Here is a 27414-nt window from a genome sequence, read left to right as displayed (position 1 = left end):
AGAAGTAGCAGTGCTTCGCCTTCTGAGAAAATAGTTCCCAGTATTTAGACGTTTAAAAAAATGGCTGTGTCTCATATGACCTTGTTATTTGTACACACTGACACTATACAAATCACAACATTTAAATAGGAAAATGTTGGCGTTATTTTGTCACTTATTGGGCTTAGTATGCTAGCTGTAGCCATTTACAGTACATCCAGTCTTTGTGCTAAGCTAGGCTAGCGGTGGGTGCGTCAAACAGACTTACAGCACGCACGGAGATGAAAAAGATATGTACGGAAAAGAACTTTGACCCCTGGCCAAAAAGTGTTACTGCTCCTCCCAACGTCGGACAGTGGACTGCTCGCCAAGTGGCAGGGCCCTTATGAGATACTGAGGAAGATGGGTCCTGTCAATTACGAACTATACCTGCCTGAACGGCGGAAAAAGAGCAATATTTCCCTACAGCTGTGAATTCTCCTGTCTTCCCTGAGGTGAGTCATCTGACACCAAAGCAGCAGGAAAACCTCCAATCACGGGTTCCAGAGGGCCTATTCAGTGACAGACCAGGCAGGACTGAGGTGATGCAGCATGACATGCACCTTCTATCACAGGGTCCAGTCCGACAGACGTGCTGTAGGGTTCCTGCAAGACTCATACCTGAGTTAAAGAATGAAGTAAAGGTAATGCTGGAGATGGGGGTGATCGAGCCTTCCCGGAGTGAGTGGTGTAGCCCAGTCATCTTGGTGCCGAAAAAGGATGGCACGTTAAGATTTTGTGTGGATTTTTCCAAGATGAACGCTATTTCTGCCTTTGATCTTTACCCCATGCCAAGGGTTGATGAACTCATAGAGCGTTTGGGTAAAGCCAAATATCTGAGCACACTGGACTTATGTAAGGGCTATTGGCAGATTCCTTTGACTGACACTTCCAAGGAGCTAACTGCTTTCAGGGTCCCAAGTGGGCTCTATCATTTTAGGGTCATGCCGTTCGGCCTTTATGGGGCCGCAGCAACATTTCAGAGGACTATGGACTGTGTATGTCATTTGTGTCATTGTGTCATGAAGTGTCATTTGGCTAAGCCGGAAGTGTTCTATTTGGGATATGTGCTGGGGGGTGGGGTAATTAAACCTCAAGTGGACAAAGTGGAGGCGGTGCGTTCTTGCCCACCTCCAACAACCAAAAAGCGGGTGAGGTCCTTTTTAGGTCTGGTGGGCTGGTACAGACGGTTTATTCCTGATTTTTCCACCCGAGCAGTCGTGCTCACTGACCTCACTCAGAAGGTCAGCCCCCAAAAGGTTGTGTGGACACCTGAGTGTGAAACAGCCTTTCAAGATCTTAAGGACTGTTTATGTCAGGGGCCAGTGTTGCAGAGCCCCAACTTTGACCTTCCTTTTACAGTGCAGACGGATGCATCGGGAGTAGGTCTAGGAGCTGTCCTGTTGCAAGGTGACGGTGAAAATCACAGACCGGTGCAGTACATTAGCTGGAAATTGTTCCCCCGTGAGGTGAGATATTCTACTGTAGAAAAAGAGGCACTGGCCATTAAGTGGGCATTAGATACTCTGAAGTATTACCTCATTGGTAAAGATTTTATCTTGGAGACTGATCATCGGGCCTTACAATGGCTCCACAGGATGAAAGACAGCAATGCTCGCATTACCCGCTGGTTCTTATCACTACAACCTTTTAAATTTCTAGTGAAATACAGGGCTGGAGCTCAGAATGTTGTTGCGGACTTTTGGTCCCGTCACTATGATGTGTGACGGGATTAAGGGGTGGGGTGTGTGATGACGGGTGCTAAGATGACGTCATCACTGCCGAAGTCTTTACAAACTGTTTATGGACTTATGTATCTTTATTTGTTATTTATGGCTTTGTGTTTCTTTTGACTATGGTGCAGTCCCTTAGGTTCATTATTATATAACATTCATTTATAATAAGTTTAAGACATGCTGTTTGAGTTGGTTGCAGATAGGTGCACATATCAGCGGTCATCACAACATGTTATGTCTACTATAGTTTTCCTTTGTTTGTTCTCATTAATCACACAGAGACAAGTTGTAGTTATGCATTTTTGTTATTTATTATTTCAAATCTGTATTTATCCCCACATTGCAAACAGTGACCCCACATGCTGTCTACTTACCATTTCCTGTTCCTGTGGCTCCTCAAAGGAGGGGGCGGGACCACAGCTTCCCTTTTTCTTGTGTCGGGTTAAACCATTTCTCTTAATAGGGAAGGGAACTTAACCTTTGTTAATGTAGGCATGGAGAAATGTCTTATGGTGTTTAGTTTAAGTTGCTGAATGAGTTTATTTTAATTGTTTTTGGAAGTTAAATGGTCATATGTTTCGGCTACAAAGGTTGGTATTTGGTATTGATGCCCCTGCAGTTGGTACGGTCTTGAGTGTAATGAGCCTGCCCTAGGCTATATAAGACAGTCTAAACTGAACCTGAGGATGGTAAAGAGGGGGTCATATTGCTGAATGTATTCATGAAGATTTTGCTGCCTGTAGCAATTTGTTTTTCTTTGTTTGTTAATACAAAGTTTGCACTGAGTCAAGTGTATATTTATTTTGGTTTAATTTTGTAAATTTTTTCTTTTACACATCACTGTTAATATATTCTCCCCTACTTCTTCACTGGCATTTAATAAAAATCTTCTTTGGATGATATCTGAGTCCTGAGCCTATCTACCACCTCCCCTTGATCTTCACGGGACACGTTATGACATATCTAACTCTGGGGGATACGGTGAATAAGCTAAAGTCCCAAAAAGTCGAAGTGTTCTTTTAATCCATTGTCCAGCCTCATACCTGTGTTGTTTATATTGCTGATATGGATAATCAAAGTTTATGGCTTTTATGTTATTTTCTGGTTAAAATGTTTTTTAATTTTGTCAGAAAAATTCCTATCTAAGGTTTGTATGTGAGCATAGAAATGCAAACAGTAAAATGTTGTGTTTGTACTTGAAACATGTGTGTGTGTGTTTGTACAGTGAATGAATCAGGAGGTCTTCATTGTAAAAAAAAAATAAAAAAAAAAAAATAAAACAAATTATTGACATTCCCAACTGTATCTTCTAGTGGTCACATCCAATAATTTTTTTGAATTAAATTATTAATTCTAATTCAAAAATTAACCACCCTACCCTAATAGTCAAATAATATTTTTTTAATCATACCCTTATTGGGGGCTGAGCCCCCCTAAAATAAAAATCCTAGAATCGCCCCTGGTTGGAAATCCTTGTTCTCTCCATGGTTTTCTTTTTCTTTCTCTTTTTTTGTAAAATGTAATTCTTTACTTTGTTACCAGCTCCTCAACCCTAGATGTGTAGCTATGCAACACTATACCTCCTCCTCAATGTAAATATTCAAATAAGCCTCTCTTTTTTGATCCAGAAACATACAATACAACATGCAATGCTGTAGTAATTTATTGAGAAAGTAGAAAGAAACAAAGATAAGTAAATACACAACCCCCTGGATCAAACGGGTTAAGAGTCAGGTGCATTTAAAACCATTTCAAACCTTTACTGAATGTGCACTGAAACTTATTTATCTTAAGGATAAAAGGTGCATACAGGTAAAACCAAAACAATGAAAAAAGTGCAATATTAGTATTGCTCAGAAAACAGAAGTTTGGTATTTTGCTTGTAGGATCAGTGGACTGTGGCGTAACATCCTCTCATTCCACTTAATCTGGCAATGAAATCAGAAAAACATTATTAAGGCAACATGCACATAGTATAAATAGTACAAATGTCTACACATCATCTCTCTCCTTTTATTGCTCACCTGAAAACACCTCAACCTCACACAGTGAGAGATATTCATTGCGCCCAGGTATAAAAATGTTCACATATCGCCCCTTAATAGGCTTAAACTCAAATGATTTTGTCTCTCCAAGTGGGATAGACACAACAGTCACAGCCCTGTGAAGACACACAGAGTAACAGAGAAATAGAGAAATAGAGAGGGGCGTATCAAAACGGCAAGAAGAATATTAAATATACTTCCTCCAGTTAGGCAAGTTTTATTGAAAAAGTAATGTTATCTTATTTACTCATTTTCTAACCACTTGTGTAATTATTAAGAGAGAGACAATACTTACAGCTCATTATTGTTGCCATTATTTTCCAGGCTGTTGCCGATACGGATCTGAGCTCCATTCAGCCTCTCTGCACCACCATCTCCACGATTAGTGATGCTAACCCTGTTTACCTTGTAGACTAACCCCAAGTCAACTCTCCACCAGGGGTCTCTGTCTGCATTAGTGTGAGTGCATGACCCACCACCCCAATTTGAATTCCTGTTGCCATCGACAGCCTTTTGAGCTACTCCTCCAGAGATTATGGAAGACTGGACAGCTGTGGCTCCAAGAGCAACATTCCCTGTTTAACATAAAATAATAAACAATCACTACTTTAATGAGCTAAAGTATAATCCCAATAAAATGGGCAAAATAATGCTAAGCTATTTTTAGACGTTTCATTGCAAATCAATATGTCCATATAACTATTTATTTGTTTTACATGACTGTACAATATCCCTTAAATGTTTGTCTTGCTAGCAATATTTTTTTTTTCCACGGAAGCTTTATGTTTATTACAAGCTTATAAAATATTTCAACTTAAATCAATATTTTGTGTCCAAAATGATTTCTGTTGTGGCTAGTAGCCATGTAATAAGCCGGGGTCTTGATCACCCTGTCGGGTTTATTTTGCGATAAAATCCGTCTTGATGTACATTATCCCTTATTGGTTACCAAATGTTCAGTAAGAATATTATACATGCACTATCGACAACATTGAAAGTAATGAAGAGCACTCACTTGGACCACAAATGTATGATGGTGTGTCCATTACTGTTGATAAAATAATAAAAGTTATACACACATTAATAAGTACATAAACAAATTCAATCAGTGTTCTCTCTGTCCCTTACCTGCAAACACCTCGACTTCACACAGAGTGAGGATTTCATCATTCCCAGGTAAAAAAATGTTGACATATCGGCCATTAACAGACTCAAATGAAAATGTTTGTGTGCCATCAGGAGCAGTGAGAATAGTTGCAACCCTGCAAATACATCAAGAACAGTGTTAAAATGAAAACCAGAGGCTACGCAACAATGCACAGGTCTAACAAATTCAATTCAGCTGTATTGAAACTAGCACTAATACAAGAAACAAATGTCTAATCACAATCTGAATAAAATATGTTCAAGTCCATCTGCATGGCTGTGGCTCGATGAGTGGTTGATTTGTGGAGTTACAATTTTTCCTCCTGTTTTATTAAACCAGACTGAACATCGTAAACATGGGAAGATAAAACAATTAAAACACTTCTTACAGCTCATTGTTGTTTCCGTTGTTGTCCAGCTTGTTACCAATACGAATCTGAGCTCCTCTAAGGCGGTCTTTGCAACAGTCTCCACGATTAGTGATGGTAACGTTGCTTACACTGTAGACATTTCCAAGGTCAACTCTCCACCATGGATTAAACTCAGTTTTAGTGAAAGTGCATGAGTCCTTCTTGTAATCTGATTCTCTGTTTCCATCTACTGCATGTTGAGCATCTCCCTGTGGGTGGCCTAAGGAGGACTGCACAGCCATGCCATTAAGAGCAAGATTCCCTGTTCAAGATGATATGAAATCAAATAAAATAAAGGATAAGACAGGTTCAAAGCATTACAAATACATATAAATAAATAAAACACATTTTCAATTACCATATTTCAGGGTGTAATTTTAATAAATCAATCTGATCAAAATGTAATACACAATGGTTAGAGATTTTTAAATCAGGCATTTTTACTTGTATTATTCTAAACGTACCTTTGGAATCAGCGACGCACATCCCAGTAAAAAGTGTTAGAAACAAAATCACTCGCATGGCCATCCTAATATAAGACATAACAACACATTACCTCAGCATATACAGTTATTATTTTCAATTTCTCCTCATCATTTAAACAAAGAAACATATATATTCCTATTGTAATGATAAAATGATATAGAAGAACCCCATGGGCCCTATTTTAAAGATCTGAAACGCAAATATCAAACGCGAAACGCAAGTAACTTTGTGTGCGGGTCTTGGGCGCTGTTGCTATTATACTGGCGGGATAAATGACTCTTGCGCCTGACGCAAATCTAAAATGGGTTGGTCTGAAGTAGCTTCATTATTCATAGGTGTGGTTTGTGCTTAACCTGAAATGAACCAATCAAAGCAACATCTCACATTCCCTTTAAGAGCAGGCGTGCTTGTTCCATGGCGGATTGCTATTATAACGGCGGATTTGCCAAGAGCGGTTCACAGCCGTGGAGACCGACGTTCTCGTCAGGGCCGTAAAACACAGAGAAGTGACATTGTATGGGGAGCAACACACCCAAATTAGCTTTGGTTAAACAGGCGTATGATAATTTGGGTAAATGTGTAAGCTAGATTTATGTCTATTTTTTCACATCTTCATGGACACCACAATGATTTCACTCATGTGGAATATTTTTCCATGTAATTATGCATGGTTTGCAAAAATGTGAACTGCTGCGTCTGTGTGTAGATGAGAGAAGCAAAGTGTGTGTGTGTTGTGCAAACACTACATTATGGCCAAGCATGCGCCCTTAAAATATCATCTGAACGCGCCACTGAAAACACGGCACTAACTTTAGATGAGGTTTTTCCTGGTCTGTGGCGGAATTGTTTTCTGAAACTGCAAAATAGCACCAGGGAATGTTTGCGCCGGAACACACCTCCTCTTTTCGCTGAACCGTCCCCGGAGCGCAAGTTCATTCCCTCATTTACTGACGTGCATCTGCCAAAGGGAAAAATTCCAGGCACGCTTCGTCAACCGAATGCCTGCAGGTCCCCTACCCTCTTGATGGAGGCCAATGCAACCAGGAGCGCTGTCTTCATTGACAGGAACTTAAGCTCCACTGATTGCAGAGGCTCAAAGGGAGCACTCTGCAGGGCAGTTAAAACCACTGAGAGGTCCCAAGAGGGTACGAGGGGAGGACGAGGAGGATTCAGTCTCCGTGCTCCCATCAGGAACCTGATGATCAGGCCGTGCTTTCCCAGAGACTTACCATCAACTGCGTCGTGATGTGGCAACATACACTTTCAGGGTGGAGGGAGACAGCCTACGCTCCAACCCTTCTTGCAGGAAGGAAAGCACGACACTGATCGGGCATTTCGTGGGTTCTAGATGTTTAGAAGAACACCAGTTGACGAAGAGGTTCCATTTCAACGCATAGGCATGTCTCGTGGACGATGCTCTAGCGGAAATGATGGTAGCCACCACCGCTGGTGGTAGGGTACTCAAACCTGCCTCGTCCCGTCCAGGAGCCACACGTGGAGGTTCCAAAGATCGGGACGAGGGTGCCATAAGGTGCCCCGTCCCTGAGAAAGCAGGTCCTTCCTCAGAGGAATTGGCCAGGGAGGTGCTGTCGCGAGGAGTACTAGTTCTGGGAACCAGGTGCGGTTGTGCCAATACGGGGCAACCAAAATTTCCTGCTCCTCGTCCTCCCTGATCTTGCGCAAAGTCTGCGCAAGAAGGCTCACTGGGGGAAACGCATACTTGCGGAGGCCCCGCGGCCAGCTGTGCACCAGTGCATCCGTGCCGAGCGTGCCCTCGGTCAGGGAATAAAACAGGTCGCAGTGGGACGAGTCATGGGAGGCAAACAGGTCTACCTGTGCGTCCCCGAACTGATCCCAAATCAGCTGAGCATCTGGGGATGGAGTCTCCATTCTCCAGCGAGAGGCCGAAGCCGAGACAGCTCGTCGGCCGCCTGGTACAGGTCTCCCGGGATATAAATGGCTCGAAGCGACCTCAGATGCTTCTGACTCCATATGTGGAGGTGGCGGGCGAGTTGTGACATACGGCGGGAGCGCAGACCACCTTGACGGTTGATGTACGCTACAGTCGCGGTATTGTCTGATCGGACTAGTACGTGTTGACCCCTGAGCAACGCACGGAAGCGGTGCAGGGCAAGACGTACAGCCAACAACTCGAGGCAACTGACATGCCAAAGGCACTGGGGTCCTGTCCAGGAGCCCGCGGCAGCATGTCCATTGCACATGGTGCCCCAACCCGTGGTGGAGGCATCTGTTGATACAACAACCTGCCTGGAAACTCGTTCCAAGGGCACTCCGGCCCGAAGAAACTGAGGTTCGACCATGGGGTGAAGGTCTGACGGCAGGTCGGAGTCACTGGAACTCGGAGCGTGCCGTGATGCCATGCCCACCTCGGGACTCGGTCGCGAAGCCAAAGCTGAAGCGGTCTCATATGAAGCAATCCGAGCGGCGTGACTGCGGCTGCGGATGCCATATGCCCCAGGAGCCTCTGAAATAGTTTCAGTGGAACCGCACTCTTGCCCTCAAACTGACGAAGGCAAGTCAGCAGTGACTGCGCGCGCTCGCTCGTAAGCTGCGCGCACATGGCGACCGAGTCGATTTCCATACAGAGAAAAGAGATCCTGAAGCGGGGAGGAGACCGCGCGAACTGAATCGCGTTGCCGAGCCTGATGGTCTCGCGACACAGCAGGACAGTCTGGAAAGCTCTAGCCAGGCTCCCAGAACTGCGCCAGCGTGGTCATTCGAACCACAGACGTACCGTCGGTGGTGCAGCGAGGCGGAATGACCGGCCCAGGCGAGGGTGGCATAGCGGCCCTGTGCGTGGGCACGGTCATTAACCGCGTCCTGCCAGAGGAGGCCAGGGGAGGACCTCAGACCCCCCCACCTCAACCTGGCTAAGCCCATGTCTGGACCACACTAGTGGACATCACCTGACCCAGGATCACGCAGGTACCGATGTCGCCTGAGCGAGGTCAGCAGTGTGCGTGGCGGAACAACCAGGCCGGGCATGGGAGGCATAGCGTCCCAGCATGGGGGCGTGGTTAGAGTTTCCGCATTCTGCCAGGGTTGGCCAGGGAAGGACTAGTGTTCCACTGCGGCCGGTTCGGACAGAACTCCTGGGACAGCACTGCATCGAAGGCGCAGGCGACACACAGCACTGCATGACCGTGCCACGATAGTGACAGGGAACATACAGACCATGATCGCCGTGCGATCGAAAGCTGCGAAGGTGGAGGACACCCGCGGGCCGCGAAAGTCACGTGGACTCTCGCGGAGCGCAGGCGTCCTGATGCACGTCCGGGAGAAGCTTACAGCGCTCGGGGGAGGGCGGGGCCACTCCAGCCGATGCTTTCAGCTGCCCGGGAAAGCATGGCTGACAGCTCTGGATCGGTCCCGGCAACGATGGCACTCCCGTGGGAGGCAACGCAGTCGAAACTTCATTTCCAGAGGAATCAAGCCCGCCTTGTGATGCTGTGAGTGCATGACACCATCCGCCAGAGGCCCGAATGAAACACTAGGTCCCCGAAAGAAACCAGGTACACACAGAAGCTCCACGGTTTGCGATGTGGAGGGGGGTGTGGCCCGAGGAATTGACTCGTCAGTTGTTGTGCCACACCGAACCCTCAGATCACCCTGGCCACCAGCCAAAGTATCCCTTCTCGAGGAAGAGATAAATTGGGGTGTGGCAGAGGGGACTCTACTCACATGGAGATCATTGAGTCTCGATCTATAAACATCGCGATGGTCATGTTCCCACAATGAAAACATGACTCATCAACGACCGCTGCCGAGCGTGATTAAGCCCAACACGCAAAACAGCGCTCGCGACCGTTAGGCAGATGAATCACGCACACACATCCAGGAAATAGAAAATATACGGGCTAACCGTCTTGAAAAAGACGTGCTGCGTGCAGCTCTTTTAGAGAGTGGAAAAGCTCAGCAGAGTGCTGAAGCGCCCAGGGAGAAACACACTCACTGTCGGCAGATTACTGCACAAATCAGCAGCAGGAAATGTGATCTCGCTGGAACACGCCGTCACACCAACACACTGAAGAGCCGCTCGTCTCGAAGAGATTTGAGATGACACTCAGAAGGCTTGTGGAGTGAAGTACATCAACTTGTCTCCGAAGCGAAAACATATCTGCATGTTGCCAGCGCACTTCCTTATATACCCCCAGGGTGGGGCGGAGTTACGCTATGCAAATTCCGCAGACCCATGGCATTTCATTGCCATTAACTCGTTTTATATACTCGAAGGTGATAGGCTTTCTAAGCGAAACCCCATTCGTCGTCATCCGACATAACTCGGAGTGACTACGAAAGGGAACTTTATTTTCTTTCTTTTGGAACTGTATTGTTATTTTGTTGTGCTTAAATCATTGCTGTACAAATAATTAACTTCCTCCTTTCAGATTCCTTAGATTCGTTTTTAGATCGTGATTCCGATTAAACGTACCAGTTTTCTTTTCGACTGATCAAAGTTCGACTGAGATACAGCCTCTGAACCAATTTTTTGTCGACCTCGTTAAGTACACTTTTGAACAAATGTACATTTTAAAAAAACTGTTCAGTCATTTCTGTGCGGCTCAGTCCAAATATAATTTTATCAGATTTTGGACAAAATTTGAAGGAGTGGTGAAAAAACTGAATACTGTACTTTTCAAAATTCTTGAAAAGAGTCTTGATGTAAGATGTTTAATGTGATCAGTATCAGATGTATTACGTTTTATTTTTCTAGATCAAATGTTTCAAAAATTATAACCATTTGAATGTAATTTTCTTTTTTTTTATTACTTTTCTTTACCATCACTACAAGTCTGCCATATTTTATAATTTTCCTAGTTGCGGTTCATATGGCTGCCAATGACTCCCATTAGGAAAAAATAATAATAATAAAACGAAGGGATTCCAATTACAATGTTTTCCCGGTGTAGAGAGTGCACATTAAACTCACCTAGAATTCGTCAATGTATCAACCTCACAGAAAACCACGATTCAGCAGTTATCTGCTTTTAAACAAAATAATACATTTTTATATGAACAACAAATAGCAATATTAATACATGTTTATAAACAATTGCTATACTTATTTTTGTATCCAATATATTATTCATATGAGTTATATTATGCCCTTTCAAAACATTTCAAAACAAAAATGTCCTATTAAACATAGATATAAATATTAATACGAACCAGCAGTCTGAAGATGGTCTAGTTGAATAATAGTGCACTCAGAAATGATGCTCTATTTATTGTTGAATTAAGGCCCTCCCAACCAAATAAGTCTTATCTGATATCTGTAAAATAAACATCAACTGGACCATTACTGTCAGGGTTATGTTTGTTTTTGATCTGTTTCCCTGTTCTGGGGTGCGTTTTCCGTACGTTGCTAACTCAGTTAGCTGGATTTGATTGTTGGCGATATGGCATGATCTTGGTTTGTTTGGTTTTTTGACTCATCCTGGACTTGCTGTCATGTGCGTAAGCTTAAACCTGCTCGCGAGCAGCTTATTTCATGCCAACAAGATTAGATTGCGGCTTTATAAGCGGAGCTGATGCGGGAATTCCTTTAGCGCAGTGCGATAGTAGGCTACTTTTTGATAGATATCGTTTTCTGATAGATTCGTGAGGGTGTCATTTACATAATTAAATGTTCGACTCGTCGGAGTCGGGCTTTAACAATGGCAACAACCTGTGTGCAATGCTCTGCAGAGTTTTTGCAAGTGGCCCAAGACCCAAGGTTGTAAAGCACATTTTTATTTTTTTATTTTTTGCCAACTCAGCTAAACTATATTATAATTTTTAATGAAGATCATGGAATCATGACAATGCCAGTATGACTTACAGTATGTGTCCCTCAGGCTTCACTAATGTGATTGGTGCCATAGACTGCACACGTTCCCATCAAGTCCTCAGTGAAGGGGATTTTGTGAACCGAAAGGGGGTTCACAATGTAAATGTGCAGGCAAGTTTCTATTACGATTCTTAATATTCCAGATTAGTAATATTATATCAAATTTCAAAAAAATCTAAAAAGTATGCAGTGGACTGACTAAATTCTCTTGGATGGTGTGTAACTATATGTTCCATTTCACAAATTTAGAAGCAAAATGGCCAGGATCTGTGCATGACTCAAGAATTTTCAGAGTCATATTTATGCACATTATTTGAACGTGGTAAGGAAAAATATAAATATCAAGCTTACTGTATTACATACACTTGCTGATCCTAACAGAACTGCATTTTTCCATTATACAGGAGATTATGATGGGATCCTGTTTGGAGATAGCGGGGCTATGCCTGCAGGCAGTATTTTATGATGACAAGGGCGTGCATTGAAATGACCTTTGAGCAACTAAAATTCGACTGTCCTGCACAGTTCATCTCCAACCCTAATCAAACACATCTGCCTTTAATTTCCAAGTGATCATGAAGACCTTAATTGGTTGCTTCAGGTGTGTTTGATTGGGGTTGGAGATTAACTGTGCAGGACAGTCGATCGGCCTCAGTCGGCCTGATGATGACCTCCGGCTACAACCTGTGCACTTGGACCGATCTAGTGGCAGAGCTGCACGGGACAGAATTCTGGAACTCCCATTTTTTTTAGGGGGGTAAAAAAAAAACTTGATTGAATGTTTAATAAAAGGCAAGACAAATATGCTTAGTTCCTTCAGTTTTATTTCAATTATTCTTTGTAAAGGAAAGCCAGTGATTAAGTCATATTTTGAATGTAATTATAGATATTATGCAAGGTCAGCAATAGTACTCTGTGTGAAATAATGTATTAGCACTAACTCTGAAGTTCCTTTTGAAGCAACTCTATCTCTAGTGCCAGTTTTGTTGTTTTTTTTTGTTTTTTACAGTGTACTAAGAGAATTTAAAGCTCATTTACCAGTAATGAAGGAGTTGATGCTACTGGTTCCTGGCTGTAGGTCTAAGGAAGAGCTGTCCCCAGGGATGATCTTCACAATAGGTCAATTCAAATTCAACCCCAGGGCCAGCTCTTTTGCAGGGGTGTGACGTGGGATTGCAGGACCACCAGCTGTTTGTTTTTTTGTTCAGCCTTTTTCTTCCAGCTGATCTGGGACCACTTCAGGATCGCACAGATAGATCTGTTTGCCTCTCCGGACTCGTCCCATTGCCAGTTGTTTTATTCCCTGTCCGAGGGGACCCTCAGCAGGGACGCGCTAGCGCACAGCAGGTCTCGGGGCCTCCGCAAGTATGCGTTTTCCCCAGTGAGCCTTCTTGCACAGACACAGTGCAAAGTCAGGGAGGAAGAGGAGCAGGTCTTGCTATTTGCCCCTTATTGGCCCAACTGGACCTGGTTCCCCAAACTTACGCTCCTCTTGTTCTTCTCACCAAGAAGACCCCCGAAGTTGCTTGATCGGAGCCGTGCTTTCTTTCCTGCAAGATGGCTTGGATCGAGGGCTGTCTCCCTCCACCCTGTATGTTGCCTCTATTGCCGCACATCACGATGCAGTGGATGGGAGATCCGTGAGAAAGCACAACCTGATCATCAGGTTCTGAGGAGGAAGGGGGCGAGGAGACTGAATCCGCCTCGTGACCCCTCTATACCCTCTTGGGACTTACCTCGGGTGCTATCCGCACTGCAGAGACCTCCCTTTGAGCTGCTACAGGCAGCTGAGTTAAAAGTCCTGTCTTTAAAAACAGTTATCCTGCTTGCTTTGGCCTCCATCAAGAGGGTAGGGGACCTGCACTCATTTTCGTTCGACGAATTGTGCCTGGAATTCGGGCCGGCTAACTCTCACGTTTTCCTGAGACCCTGACTTGGATATGTGCCCAAGGTTCCTACTACTCCCTTTTGGGACCAGGTGGTGAGCCTGCAAGGGCTGCCCCTGGAGGAGGCAGACCCAGTCCTGGCTTTTCTCTGTTCCATACATTCCTTGCGGTTATATGTGGACAAAACGCAAAGCCTCAGGACCTCAGATCAGATCCTCATCTGTTACGGAGGCCAGCAGAAGGGAAAGGCTGTCTCCAAGCACAGGTTGGCCCACTGGATAGTGGATGCCATCATCTTAGCGTATGAATCCCAAAGTGTACCTTGTCCACTTGGAGTGTAGTCGCTTCCTGGGTGCTGGTGCAAGGTGCCTCGCTTACAGATGTTTGTAGAGCTGCGGGCTGGGCGACACAACACATTCGCTAGAGTCTCTGGCCTACGTGTCGAGCCGAGCTGCTTCCCGTGTGCTCTCTTCACATTGAAGCCAGTTAACATCATAAGCCCCGCTCGATGTGTTGGCTTGCTGCGCAATTACCCTCCTATGGACTGGATGCGTGTGCCATTCAGACTGGGTCCAAATGTTGTGATCCCTATGACGATCCCATATCTGTATTCTTCCACGGTACGGCTCCCCGAGGTGAGCCCGTGTCTTTCCCTTGGCAGAGTCCTCTCTGCCGTCACTGTTCGGTTGATCCTCCCCCCTGTTATAGGCTGGAGTCATCCCAGTGACATTCCATATGTTGTATTGCCCAATAATTTGCCCAGTCCATATGTGTATCTCCCACATTTTTACCCTTCGGTGCTGGATGTGGCTTCCGTAGCGTTCCTTCCTTCCATCAATAGGGCATGCTTTCCCAGTGTTATCCAAGTTTACTGAGCGGGATCGTCTTGGTTGCGTATGCAATCCTTATTCCCTGAAGAAGGGAATGGAGACGTAGTCCCTAAGCCACTATTGCTGGACCACCGCTGACTCCGAGTTACGCTCGGCTCCTTAGCAGAAAAACAAGTGGTGCGTGCATCCGCTTCCGTGTTTACACCCGCGCAACAGGGCAGAGCGCGTGATGCAACTCGCGTGAAGCTCATTCTAACATGCTCGAAGATGACCCCATTTAGTCGACTATGTCTCCGTTCCCTCCTTCAGGGAACGAGGGTTGCATACACAACCGAGACGTTATTTTGCCTTTGGTTTAACTGAATTATCAAAGGTCAGAAGGACAGACATTGGTCAATACATTTTTTATTTATTTTAATTTTCAATAAAGATTAAATGCATAAAAATGCATGTTTTATTTAACATATTTAGTTACTGTAGGTTTGCATAGTATTCTGATTCTGCATTACTGACTTTATTCATTTTGAGGAATATTGAATCTTTTTTTAGCGCAAATGAAATTAGTAAATGCACGCTCACATTTAGTCTAGAGCTACAATAACCATCATGTGTAGACAACGCCTCTGCATTTTGATTTGTCTCAGCATGGGGACAGGAGAGCTGTCAGCCAATACATGGGAAAACAAAGTAACTTGCGTTAATTATTTGAAAAAGTAACTAAGATATTTTGTTGTCAATTTTAAAAGTAATGCATTACTTTACTAGTTACATAAGTTCTTAGTTAAAGTAATCTGATTACGTAACTGATTACGTTTACTTGTAATGAGTTTCCCCCAACACTGTCCACCACGGAGGGGCTGACGCAAGGAGTACCAGATCCGAAAACCAGGTCTTAGCTGAGCCACTAAGGCGAAACCATCAAGACCTGCTCCTCTTCCACCCTGAACTTGCACAGTGTCTGTGTGAGTAGGCTCACTGGGAGAAATGCATATTTGCGTAGGCCCCGGGTCCAACTGTGTGCCAATGCATCCGTGCCAAGAGTCCCCTTGGTCAGGGAAAAAAACATCTCGAATCAACTCCAGATACCTGGGGATGGAGTCTCCATTCTTTCTGGATACACTTCAGGACTTTTGTAGAATCTTGCACAGGTGTTAGGTGACGACTAGTCTCAGCTTCAGAAGTCACACTTCTGGAGTTTCGAAGTCACAATCTGATTAATTGAATTCTAAAGGATGTCCGAGAGACGCGTGTGTCGCGTTCTTTATCGGTCTGTCTGGAAACAAATGTGTGACGCCAAAACCCCTTGTGGAAGAAGAAAGCCGTTGTGTTTACAACTGTGACAATGAGCTCTTACCAGGATCAACTAAACGCTGGATTTTCAAAAGAAGTTCACTGCTCCATTGTTTCAGTAAACTTGCACAACATTCTTGAATTAATCATTTATTAGATGCACGCCGGTCTGTTATTGTAGCGACATTAACATTATATTGCCGAACTGTGATTCAATTAAAATTGTATAATGAAAATTTATTTATGGTGTTTTTGAGTTGGTAAAACATGAACCATTTTTGTTGACAGATGAAACTGGACAGTGGATTTCCCAGCATGCTCCGCATGAGATTGGATTGGGATGCTAAACTCAAAACATCCTGCAATTACATTCATGCATGTCCTACACATTATATTATGATATTACAAAGCAAGGTGAATTTTCTATACAAAACACTTTGTTAGTGTGAAGTTTTTACAACATGTTGTACAATTTAACAGTAAATTTGAGTAGCATTCACAGATCAATGTAATAATAGTAATGATATCATTGAAGTTTTTAAAAAAATTATATCATTATGTTCTTCTATCAAAACACTTTTCCTGGCATGCAAAAAAAAACATGATACGAATGTTGTGTAGTTTTGTCATGTCAGTATGAAAAGTATGTGTGCTTAATGTAAACAGTGCTCTTCCATTTGTGCAGTTAGGTACTTTTTGGTTGTGTTTACTTTCAATAAAGGAAGAAATGTAGCGCTCAGTAAACACAACATTAGCACAAAGTACACTACATTGCCTTATCAAGACTTTGGATATGCTAAATCTCCAAGCCTTATCTTTAAGCCTCTCTCTTTCTTTGCAATATATTCACAAATTGAAACCGGTTACACTCCACAGTGAATCTCTGTATTTTGTAAATAAAGTGAAATAATTCCTCCGTGTATCCATTATATCACACAGACTCTTGAAGTTTAGTCCTCGATCTTGTATCAAACAGCAAAAAAAGTTGTAGAATGATGTGTGTGAATAAATTTGCCTGGACATTGCATGTCCAGTTGCTGAAACAATACATATTGTGCAGACCAAATTTTAATCAAATTTTTGTTTAAACACGGCAAGCTTGGTAACATTTTAATCATAAAAATGTTTGTAATTGTACTGTAATAAATGAGTATCTTTAATTTTGGGGTACTGAACGATAGCTTCAAATAATAGAAAGTTTTGCAACCACAGTGATTTACTGTTTTAATTCTAGTTGAATTATTCTACATTTTAATTTCATCATTAGCTGAATTGTGTTGCTGTGTTATCGATTTTTTTTTTTTCGGTGGTAAAAACATCTGTCTCGTGCTCTGTAGTGTTTCATTGATAACTTAATCATACTTATTTTTTGTAAATCCATAATTATTTATACATTTTGTTTCAACACAGGAAGACTTGAAGTATTGGTGCAGAATGCATTCACTCATATTGTGGTTGAGTAAATTGCTTATATTTATATATTAAGTGCATTCAAGTCAGACATTTCATCAGTTTATTCATTCCTTGTTTCTTGTGAACAGAATTTGCTTATGCAGGAACTTCTCATCATGTAATCGGATACTTAATGTGTGATCTTGTGATCAGGATGTGATCCTCAATTCTGTGGGTAATTTCACAACTTCAGTTGTGTTTATCTTTGTTTGCATTAATGTCACATGTTTTGTAGGAATAGCATGGATGTTTTGGTCTCAGAATTACAGAATTTGAGATCTGAGTTTTTGGCAAACTGTCTAGATGCAATATTTTTTTTAAAAATAAAATAATGATTTTGAGTCATAATCACAAGTTTTGTTTATATAGAAAAATAACCTTGATATTTTTTTTATTATCACTTTCTGTCTTTTGAGTGAAATAGCCTAGTACTGAAAATGCTACAAAACAAACTTGCAGGCAAGTACAATTTACACTCCAAATACTTTTGCTGCAAGTTCAGTTTACTTATTTGAAATGAATTGCAACATTTGATTTCATTACACTCAATTTACTTCAAATTGTTAACGAATCATGCTTTTGAGTTGGAATAACATAAATAATTTTTTGTTGACGGCTAAAACTGTACGGTCAATTTCCCAGCATGCTCCGCATGGGATTGGGATGCTAAACTTGGGATGCTAAACTCAAAACATCCTCCATTACATTCAAGTTTGTCAGTATATTATGATCTTATAATGCAAATTAACTTACATAACACTTTGTTAGTGTGAACTTCTTTCAACATGTACATATTAACAGGAATTGAGTTAAATTCAGGTACAGTTCAGTACCATTTACTGATCAATGTAATAATTGTTATGCTGACATTTCAATTTTATAATAATAATATCATTATTTATGTTCTTATATCACAAAACTTTTCCTGGCATACAAGGAAAAATTATTCAAATATTGTGTAGTTTTGTCATGTCGGTAAGAAAAGGATGTGTGCTCAATGTAAACAGTACTCTTTTATTTGTGGTTGTGTCTGCTTTCTCATTCAATAAGGAAGAAATGTAGCGCTCAGTAAACACAACATCAGCACAATGTAAGCCTTTCAAGACTTTGGACATCCAATTTAATCGGTCAGTAACGGCAGATATAAGGGATTTTGAAAAGGCTGTTTCAAGCATTGTCATTTTTTTACCATTGTTTTTTTTGTTTTTTTGGTCATTATTATTATTATTATTGCCTTTAAGTGTGGAAAAGTTTCTGTCACTGCTTATAGGTTTGGGATTATTTAAAAAAAAATTGCCAGACTTGACTGTATCCTGCAAAGTATCCTCCTTTTTGGTGTTATAGAAATGGCCATCACTGATGGGCAGTAACGCGTTAGAAGTAACGCGTTACTGTAATCCGATTACTTTTTTCAAGTAACGAGTAAAGTAAGGGATTACAATTGCAAAAACAGTAATTAGATTACTGTTACTTCCCCGTAAGCAGGCTGCGTTACTGCGTTATACTGCGAGACTGTCTCGCAACGTGAGCCGTGACTCGTGAGTGACAATAGGCTTGTTTGAGATGAGCAAAATCTGCGCAGAATCGATCACCGGTGATCAGCGCGAGATGCATGCCGGTTAGAAATGTGTCCGAGTGCGGTCCGCCTTGCTCTGATGTCATGCTGACGTATGTCAAAAATCTCTCGCGAGTGCAAGGCGCACCTGTCGGATTCTGGAGTCGCGCACAGTTGCTCTCCACCGACTGCGCTGATCAAAAGCATGATGGGAAACGACTTGCTGACGACACAGCTTGATGTTCATTGGTTTAAACAATCGTGATGTATTGCTTTTATTTAAAATGTTTGATTTTAAAACTCTGATATCATGTTTTATGTGTACGTTATGTGGTAATATTCCCAAACTACCTCAGTGCGATCTCTATGGGTTATGCAATGTAATTTTTATTAAAAAAAAAAAAGAAAAGAAAAAAAACACACAAGAAAAAAGACTGATAAACATGTATTTGGAATGGAATTAAATAAGTAGGCTACTTTGGGTGTCTTGTTCATTATATTTATTTTCATATAAAAGCAACAGAACTTAAATTCCATTCAGTTTATTAGCAACACTGTGCACGAGCGTGAATCCGGTGAATCCCGCGATTATCCGTCTTTGATCTCGCAGGTGTCAGATCCACTGCGAGAAGAGAGAACTGTCCGGCTTGCCTGCGCTTTTTTCACTCCTCCTCTCACTGCAGCCGCCTACTCTCGCCTACATTTCAGGCGAGGCGAGGCGCATCTCAAACAAGCCTAATGACATGAGCGCCGCGAAGTCAGTGGTAAACACTATGGCAAGCGATCGCGTTCAAAAGTCTTTAAACGAAACGCGTGAATTTTGACGCGTCAACACGCACCGTTTGTCCGTGTTCAGACATCATGTTTATTCATGAACGATGTTGTAATGGTAAACTGTATGCACGTGCAAACATCAGACATTATATTTGTTCATGATGGATAATGCATTGACGTTGTAAGTGATGTCAGTCTTATGTCATGATTTGTCATGCCTTTTTAAGTTGTTCGTTTAACGTTCTTTCCCAAGGTAGAAAAGTCAACAGCTCTAAGAATGGGTCTTTTATTTTAGCAAACTGCCAAAAAACCTTTTCAGACTGTGTGCAGCTGAACCAAGAAAAGCTTAAGATTGCATGGAGCTGATAAGCATGAATGGCAGAAGAAAAAGACTGCAATTAAAAAACAAAACAAGAGAAAATTATTTTAATGCAAGCAATAAAAAACTGCACACATCAGCTGTGGAATAAAAGAAAAGAAATGCATGATCAACTAGATTAAGACAAACTCCTGTCTTAATGTAAACCCTGTCCACCACCCCCAAAGGTTTCACAAAGTTATTCTTGCCACTGTAACTTATGGCTTCCTAAAGACAGGTTTATGGGTAAATAAATGAATAATAATAAAAAATATATACCAGGGCTCAACATTTAAGCCTTTTCATTTGTCCTTCGGTCGGTCATTCACTTGTCCGAGTAAAAACATTTGTTAGAACAGGACATTTTTTTTGTGTGTGTGTGTGTGTGTGTGTGTTGTAAATATTTATTCCGAATCAGTATTCTCATCAGTTCAGTCAGCTTTAACATATATAAATCGGCATATTTATGATATTTTAACCTTTATAAAGGGCATTTTTCCCTAATCGTTTGCTTCATCTTTCATTTAAAATTCTTACATTTTGATCAATAAATTACAATAGAATAATAAGATGCTAAAGGTTTTGAATATACAAATAAGAAATATTATTTGTGCATAGAAATAATATTTATAAACCGCCAGTAGGAGGCGGCAGGCGACCATCTTAATGAGTTAGTCATTGATGCAATGTGCATAAAGTTAAAATACTGAAACTAAAGTTTTAAAAAAGAATGTTTCATTTGATTCAATTTTAGATGATGGAATATGCAGAAAGAATAGAATTAAGCAGAAAGGTCTATTGCTTTATAGCGTATTCATTTCGTGCATCATGTTTTTGAAAAGTAACTAGTAAAGTAACTAATTACTTTTGAAAATAAGTAATCAGTAAAGTAACTGGATTACTTTCTTGGAGAAGTAATCAGTAATCAGTAACTAATTACTTTTTCCAAGTAACTTGACCAACACTGATGGCCATTAGGGTTGTCTCTTTTCTCTTCCTTTGCTGTTCCTCCACATGTATGTTTTACAGCCCTCACTTCATAGTATCCAAGAAAGGCAGTGGGTTACGACTGTTCTTGGAACTGCATGTCTTGAATCGGGGCCTTTCACAAGCTTCCGTTTAAGATACTAAAGCGGGACACTTCCAATAAATCCTGGTGTACTCGACTACGCTAATATTATTCTCTCTGTTTATCCCGAGGTTTACCACAGTCTGCCGGATCTAGATCTGATGAAGGACCTGTGCCTGGACACACTCACACACACACACACACACACACACACACACACACACACACACACACACACACACACACACTCCAGATCTGATGAAGGACCTGCGCCTGGACACACTCACACACACACACACACACACACACACTCCAGATCTGATGAAGGACCTGCGCCTGGACACGACGACAACACAGTCCTGAACTCCTGAAGTGTCAGCTAGTCTCTCCCCTGTGAAGGCCTCCTTCCCTTTACCTCTGTACAGACAAAACATTGTCAAATAATTCCATTCACATGGATATGCGGAAGTGATAAATTCTGAATTATATATTTTAAGGCCAGACAAGTAATTTTTTGAGTTTGTTTTGTAAAGAAAGACTACAATGCCTGCGCACATATTCAAACGCACATCCCTATAGACTAAACATGCAATACACATGTGCAAACCATCAGTGTTCTCACAGGTTCACGTTTTTGAAGTTTGCACAGAGACAACTTTTTTTTAGTTTTTTTTTATGTTTTTCAAGGCTTGCGTTCTCGAGCACTAAACCCTGTTGTCGTGCGAATGAGCGGCCGGAGCGCATTAAGGATTTTCTGTTAGAATGGTGACATGTAAGTGAGGCAGAACAAGACCATGCGTAGATGTGTCCTTTTCATGCGTATTTACGTGGACCGCACACAGAGATTCAGAAGCTCTGAGCAGCTCTTTGTCTGTTTTGGGGGATAGCAGAAGGGAAAGGCTTGTCTTGATTGAATCCAGGAAGCAAGTGCAAGTTAACAGTTTATTGATATGAAATATGAATATAAGAAATGTCCAGATCCGGATGACTGCAGGTGGCGCTGGGACTTCGATGGTCAACACAGAACAGGTGAGACGTTGAATTGAGTACGCTGGTGAATGAAGCACAGAACCGGAACAATGAAGCACGAGACTGGAAACCGCCGAACAGGAACGAGAACAGACATGCAGCATAAAGGACCTTAAACAACGATCTGACAAGGAAGATGAGAATATGGTGAGTATTTAAAGGTGAGTGAATTAGCTGCAGCTAGCGTCGTGAGTGAGAACAGCTGAGCGCTGATCAGACAATGATGGCTGGTCACGCCCACTGACACACACCCACACACACATAACAACATAACACGAGACAAGAAGGAAACAATGCATTCATGAACCATGACAAGGCTGTCTCCAAGCAGCACTGTCTCCATGCCATAGCCTTAGCGTACCAATCCCAATGTGTGCCATGACCCTTGGAGTGAGGGCTCACTCTATAAGGAGTGTTGCCTCCTCCTGGACGTTTGTGCACAGCGTCTCTCTGGCAGATATTTGCAGAGCTGCAGGATGGGCGATTCACGAGATTCTACAATCTCCGGGTTGAGCCAAGTTCTTGCCGTGTTGAGTACAAACAGGTAATGTGTGGTAAGACTCTGTGTCTGGCTTGTAGCTCCATTCACCTCTAATGAGGAGATGCGAGTGCCTTCTATGCTCTTCATGTAAGTTCCCCAGCTGGTGAACCCTAACTCGAGTTCCTCCAAGCATCTGCCAGCATTCAGGCTCGGGGGAGGTGTCCAACCCCAGGCCCAGTGCTCAAGATGCTTGCTCGGTCGGTAAGCCCTTGTACTGGGCTAGATGCCCCATGTCCAACACATGTTGTGATTGGTAATCCCACATGTGTATTCTCCACGATAGGGTTTCCCTTTCGGTAAACCAGTGTTTCCCTGGGCTGATTCTGCTCTGCCCCAGCTCTGTCCCTGTAGTCGTTCCGTCTCTTCTAGGTAGGACCTACCGCAGCGTCTTTTCCCACGAGTCAATCCATATGTGTATTCCCCACCATTAACAACACTGGTCATGGCTAAAAAGAAAACTGAAAAATGGGAAGAAAAGAATCACTCTTCAGAAACACTCCAAGGAACAGTAGCCATGGTAAGCCCTGTCCCTTCCACCACATTGGTTGGAAAACTATCACTGAGGGCTTATGTGGGGTTCTGGGTAAATTAGTCTTAAGAGAGCAGTTACCAAAAGGGCACGTTCAACTTGCCAGCATCTGTGTCTCTAACATTCATTACACAGTTCAGTGGTAGTGGCACTTTCCATAGGGACCCCATTTGTCAGTCGACATAACGTCTCCGTTCTCTTCATCGGGGAGCAAGGGTTAAGTCAGTAACCAAGGCGTTTTTAGTTATTAAAAAAGCCCCAGATTAAAATGAGCTGTTTTCTTTGAGCCATCTCATTCTGTATTAGACCGGCATCATGAAAAATATACTCAATGTTTGAATATACCTTGACAATTATAGTGTGTGCTCATTAGAGATTCATGTTGCTCTTTAAGGTCTGCGTGCTACAGGAACGCAACACAAGATCACACACTTCCGATTACCTGCTCACACACATATACACACCGTCATACACTCTCTGCCCAGGGCAAACCTCGTCGAAGCTATGATGATCAAGCTCCTCTTTTCTCCGACTCACAGCATTTTTAAGGGATAGAGCAAGGAGGCTTTTTTAAATTAATAGTTTGCATTTGAACAGCTGGTACACACGTGTTCTCACTTCTCACTGAATAATGCTAAAAGAGGAGCTGCACTAAGGGACTGCTCGTTTTTTTTAAGGGGCCACTGGAGGAGTTTTGAGATCTGTAGTCAAAAAATACATGACCCTCCCTTCGCCAGCAATACATTTTTCTATGACCCTCCAAAATGATTGTGAAAAAAGGCATGACCCTCCCCGATAATATTGATTACTTCTGGTTTGCGTTTGGCAAAGATGTTCAGATAGCTATTGTTTTTTATAACCATAAACTCCTGCTTTCTCATCTTACTAGGGCTGTAACGATAGACCAAACCTACGATTCAGTTCGTATCACAATTTTTGATTTTAGATTTGAAAAAAATCTTGTTTTCGGTGCTGATGCGGTGTGACGCATTCAACATGTGGGTGGAGCTGCCAACAAAGCATCTAAAAGCTGTCACAAAGAACCGGCAAAAGTAATGATTATGAATATGTCAAATATAGCAAGGAGACATTTTAATTGTTTATTAATAAACAAGTGATTTCTGTGTCGATCGCTGTTGATGCTGACTCGCGAACTTCGCAGTAGTGAACGCGCCAGAGAGAAATGCACATTACATACGGATTACATAAGTAGAGACTGCAGTCTGTTTTCTTTCGTTTTGAATTGTTCTGTTTAAAAGTAGACATTTCAAGCTTTCTATATATTTCTCAGGTCTGTGAGGCAAGTACCTTACGCTGAGTTTCAGTTCATTTATGAGACGAGAGTCCAGTTCACTCGCTGGCTCCTCCGTGTCATGATTATCTATTTTCTACTATATTTACTTCTTATTTATTAAATCCATGCAATTGGTTAAAATGAAACATTGATTAAAATTAAGATACAATTAATAAAAAAACGAAATTCAATTTAAAGAAAGGCTTTGTGGTTTCTGTTTGAGGTCTCTGTGAAAGTTTTAAAGTCGCTCTCAGAACGGTCATGTCCGTAATGGAGAACTGTCACATCCATAACATTGTTTTTTCCCTCATAAATGCGAACACGAAAAATAAAATAAAAAGAAAATTTTATGTTCTGTGGAGGCCGACCCTTCTTCATCCAGTGGGAATATTACTTTTGGTTTGCACAGTGTAATTCATAGAATTACTTAAAAAATATTTTGTCGCCTAAAAATTAAAGATTTTTTGTGTCACGTCACATGTGTATTTCCCTCATATTAAATATAAAACATGTGTAGACTGATATTTTTCTAATGTCTTGACTCCTTTATTAAGGGAGTATGATATAAACAGGCGTTTCAATATATTGAATTTTAACGAATTTATCCTCAACTTTTTTTGGTGTAGGTCTACTAAAGCAGTTCGGGCCCTACCTGCCGACTGTGGGGTGACAATTCCGATCTATGCTTACTGGAGTCCTCACTGCGTCCACTGTGAGACCAAATGCTGGCTGGATGGAAGAGAAAACAGTGGAGAAGATTAGCCAGAGAAACAGAGATTCGGCGGGAGCTGAGGAGACATCATTGCTGCGGCAGCGTAGAAGATTAGCCAGAGAAGCAGAGCTCCTGCGGGAGCAGAGGAGACATCATTGCTGCGGCAGCGTAGAAGATTAGCCAGAGAAACAGCTTCGGTGGGAGCAGAGGAGACATCATTGCTGTGGCAGTGGAGAAGATTAGCCAGAGAAACAGCTCCTGCTGGAGCAGAGGAGACATCATTGCTGCGGCAGTGGAGAAGATTAGCCAGAGAAACAGCTCCGGCGGGAGCAGAGGAGACATCATTGCTGCGGCAGTGGAGAAGATTAGCCAGAGAAACAGAGCTCCAGCGGGAGCAGAGGAGACATCATTGCTGCGGCAGTGGAGAAGATTAGCCAGAGAAACAGAGCTCCAGCGGGAGCAGAGGAGACATCATTGCTGTGGCAGTGGAGAAGATTAGCCAGAGAAGCAGAGCTCTGGCGGGAGCAGAGGAGACATCATTGCTGCGGCAGTGGAGAAGATTAGCCAGAGAAACAGAGCTCCAGCGGGAGCAGAGGAGACATCATTGCTGTGGCAGTGGAGAAGATTAGCCAGAGAAGCAGAGCTCTGGCGGGAGCAGAGGAGACATCATTGCTGCAGCAGTGGAGAAGATTAGCCAGAGAAACAGAGCTCCTGCGGGAGCAGAGGAAACATCATTGCTGCGGCAGTGGAGAAGATTAGCCAGAGAAACAGAGCTCCAGCGGGAGCAGAGGAGACATCATTGCTGTGGCAGTGGAGAAGATTAGCCAGAGAAGCAGAGCTCTGGCGGGAGCAGAGGAGACATCATTGCTGCAGCAGTGGAGAAGATTAGCCAGAGAAACAGAGCTCCTGCGGGAGCAGAGGAGACATCATTGCTGTGGCAGTGGAGAAGATTAGCCAGAGAAGCAGCTCCGGCGGGAGCAGAGGAGACATCATTGCTGCGGCAGTGGAGAAGATTAGCCAGAGAAACAGAGCTCCAGCGGGAGCAGAGGAGACATCATTGCTGCGGCAGTGGAGAAGATTAGCCAGAGAAACAGAGCTCCAGCGGGAGCAGAGGAGACATCATTGCTGTGGCAGTGGAGAAGATTAGCCAGAGAAGCAGAGCTCTGGCGGGAGCAGAGGAGACATCATTGCTGCGGCAGTGGAGAAGATTAGCCAGAGAAACAGAGCTCCAGCGGGAGCAGAGGAGACATCATTGCTGTGGCAGTGGAGAAGATTAGCCAGAGAAGCAGAGCTCTGGCGGGAGCAGAGGAGACATCATTGCTGCAGCAGTGGAGAAGATTAGCCAGAGAAACAGAGCTCCTGCGGGAGCAGAGGAAACATCATTGCTGCGGCAGTGGAGAAGATTAGCCAGAGAAACAGAGCTCCAGCGGGAGCAGAGGAGACATCATTGCTGTGGCAGTGGAGAAGATTAGCCAGAGAAGCAGAGCTCTGGCGGGAGCAGAGGAGACATCATTGCTGCAGCAGTGGAGAAGATTAGCCAGAGAAACAGAGCTCCTGCGGGAGCAGAGGAGACATCATTGCTGTGGCAGTGGAGAAGATTAGCCAGAGAAGCAGAGCTCTGGCGGGAGCAGAGGAGACATCATTGCTGCAGCAGTGGAGAAGATTCGCCAGAGAAACAGAGCTCCAGAAAGGGGATCGTGCATTCGGGGTAGTTGCTCCAAGACTCTGGAATAGCTTACCATCTCATGTTAGGGACGCTGATTCTGTACATGTTTTTAAAGTACAACTTAAGACACACCTGTTTGAAATGGCCTATTCATCTTTTTGATGATAATGATTATATTACTATTTAAATGTATGTATGTATGTATATGTGCGTATATATATATATATATATATATATATATATATATATACAGCGGGGAAAATAAGTATTGAACACGTCATCATTTTTCTCAGTAAATATATTTCCAAAGGTGCTATTGACATGAAATTTTCACCAGATGTTGGTAACAACCCAAGTAAGCCATACATACAAAGAAACAAACAAAAATAAGTTCAGAAATTAAGTTATGTGTAATAATGTGAAATGACACAGGGAAAAAGTATTGAACACATGAAGAAAGGGAGGCGCAAAAAGGCATTTAAAGGGGTCATAGAATGGTACATGCACTTTTACAAGTTGATTGTACTGAAATGTGTGTTGGCAGTGCCTGTACACAACCATCATAAAATGATAAAAATCCATCCAGTGTTTTTTTTTTAATCTTCTTATATGTTTCCCCCTCTCCTGAATCAAGCTGTTCGATTTTGTGACGTCACAAAATCGATGCCCTTCCCACAATGGTTGATTGACAGCAGCGTTTCAACACAGACCCGCCCTTGTGAGCGCACTGTCAATCA

The 27414-nt window shown here is 42.7% G+C and overlaps 1 protein-coding gene across 3 annotated transcripts; it reads right to left on the bottom strand.

Annotated features, from left to right (window-relative positions):
* Positions 1-3399: 3399 nt before the first annotated feature.
* LOC307163062 (uncharacterized protein) lies at positions 3400-11095 on the bottom strand. Of its 3 annotated transcripts, none has more exons than XM_079878908.1 (9): positions 11032-11095; positions 10793-10844; positions 5820-5884; positions 5335-5617; positions 4928-5061; positions 4815-4847; positions 4095-4374; positions 3779-3915; positions 3400-3682 (listed from the first exon to the last, which is right to left on the bottom strand). In XM_079878908.1, exons 3-9 carry the CDS (start codon positions 5881-5883, stop codon positions 3678-3680), a joined length of 936 nt encoding a protein of 311 aa, XP_079735034.1. In that variant the 5' UTR covers position 5884; positions 10793-10844; positions 11032-11095; the 3' UTR covers positions 3400-3677. The 3 variants fall into 3 exon arrangements, with proteins under 3 accessions (XP_079735034.1, XP_079735035.1, XP_079735033.1); XM_079878909.1 differs by having other exon boundaries at positions 10793-10847; positions 11032-11062; XM_079878907.1 differs by lacking the exons at positions 10793-10844; positions 11032-11095 and having other exon boundaries at positions 5820-8507.
* Between the last annotated feature and the right edge of the window lie 16319 nt (positions 11096-27414).

Source organism: Squalius cephalus (assembly GCF_949319135.1).
Source record: "Squalius cephalus genome assembly, chromosome: 8".
NCBI classification, from domain to species: domain Eukaryota; kingdom Metazoa; phylum Chordata; class Actinopteri; order Cypriniformes; family Leuciscidae; genus Squalius; species Squalius cephalus.
Note: the sequence above shows the minus strand (reverse complement) of the source record. Positions and strands in the feature narration are given on the sequence as shown.

Bases quoted from the DNA above. Each gene is read 5' to 3' on its own strand.
- LOC307163062 (XM_079878907.1), bottom strand. From the start codon at position 5,898: ATGTCTTATATTAGGATGGCCATGCGAGTGATTTTGTTTCTAACACTT. The intron at 5,618-5,819 runs GTACGTTTAGAA...CATCTTGAACAG, and splicing joins GTGCGTCGCTGATTCCAAAG to GGAATCTTGCTCTTAATGGC. The intron at 4,375-4,814 runs GTGAGTGCTCTT...TATGTTAAACAG, and splicing joins ATCATACATTTGTGGTCCAA to GGAATGTTGCTCTTGGAGCC.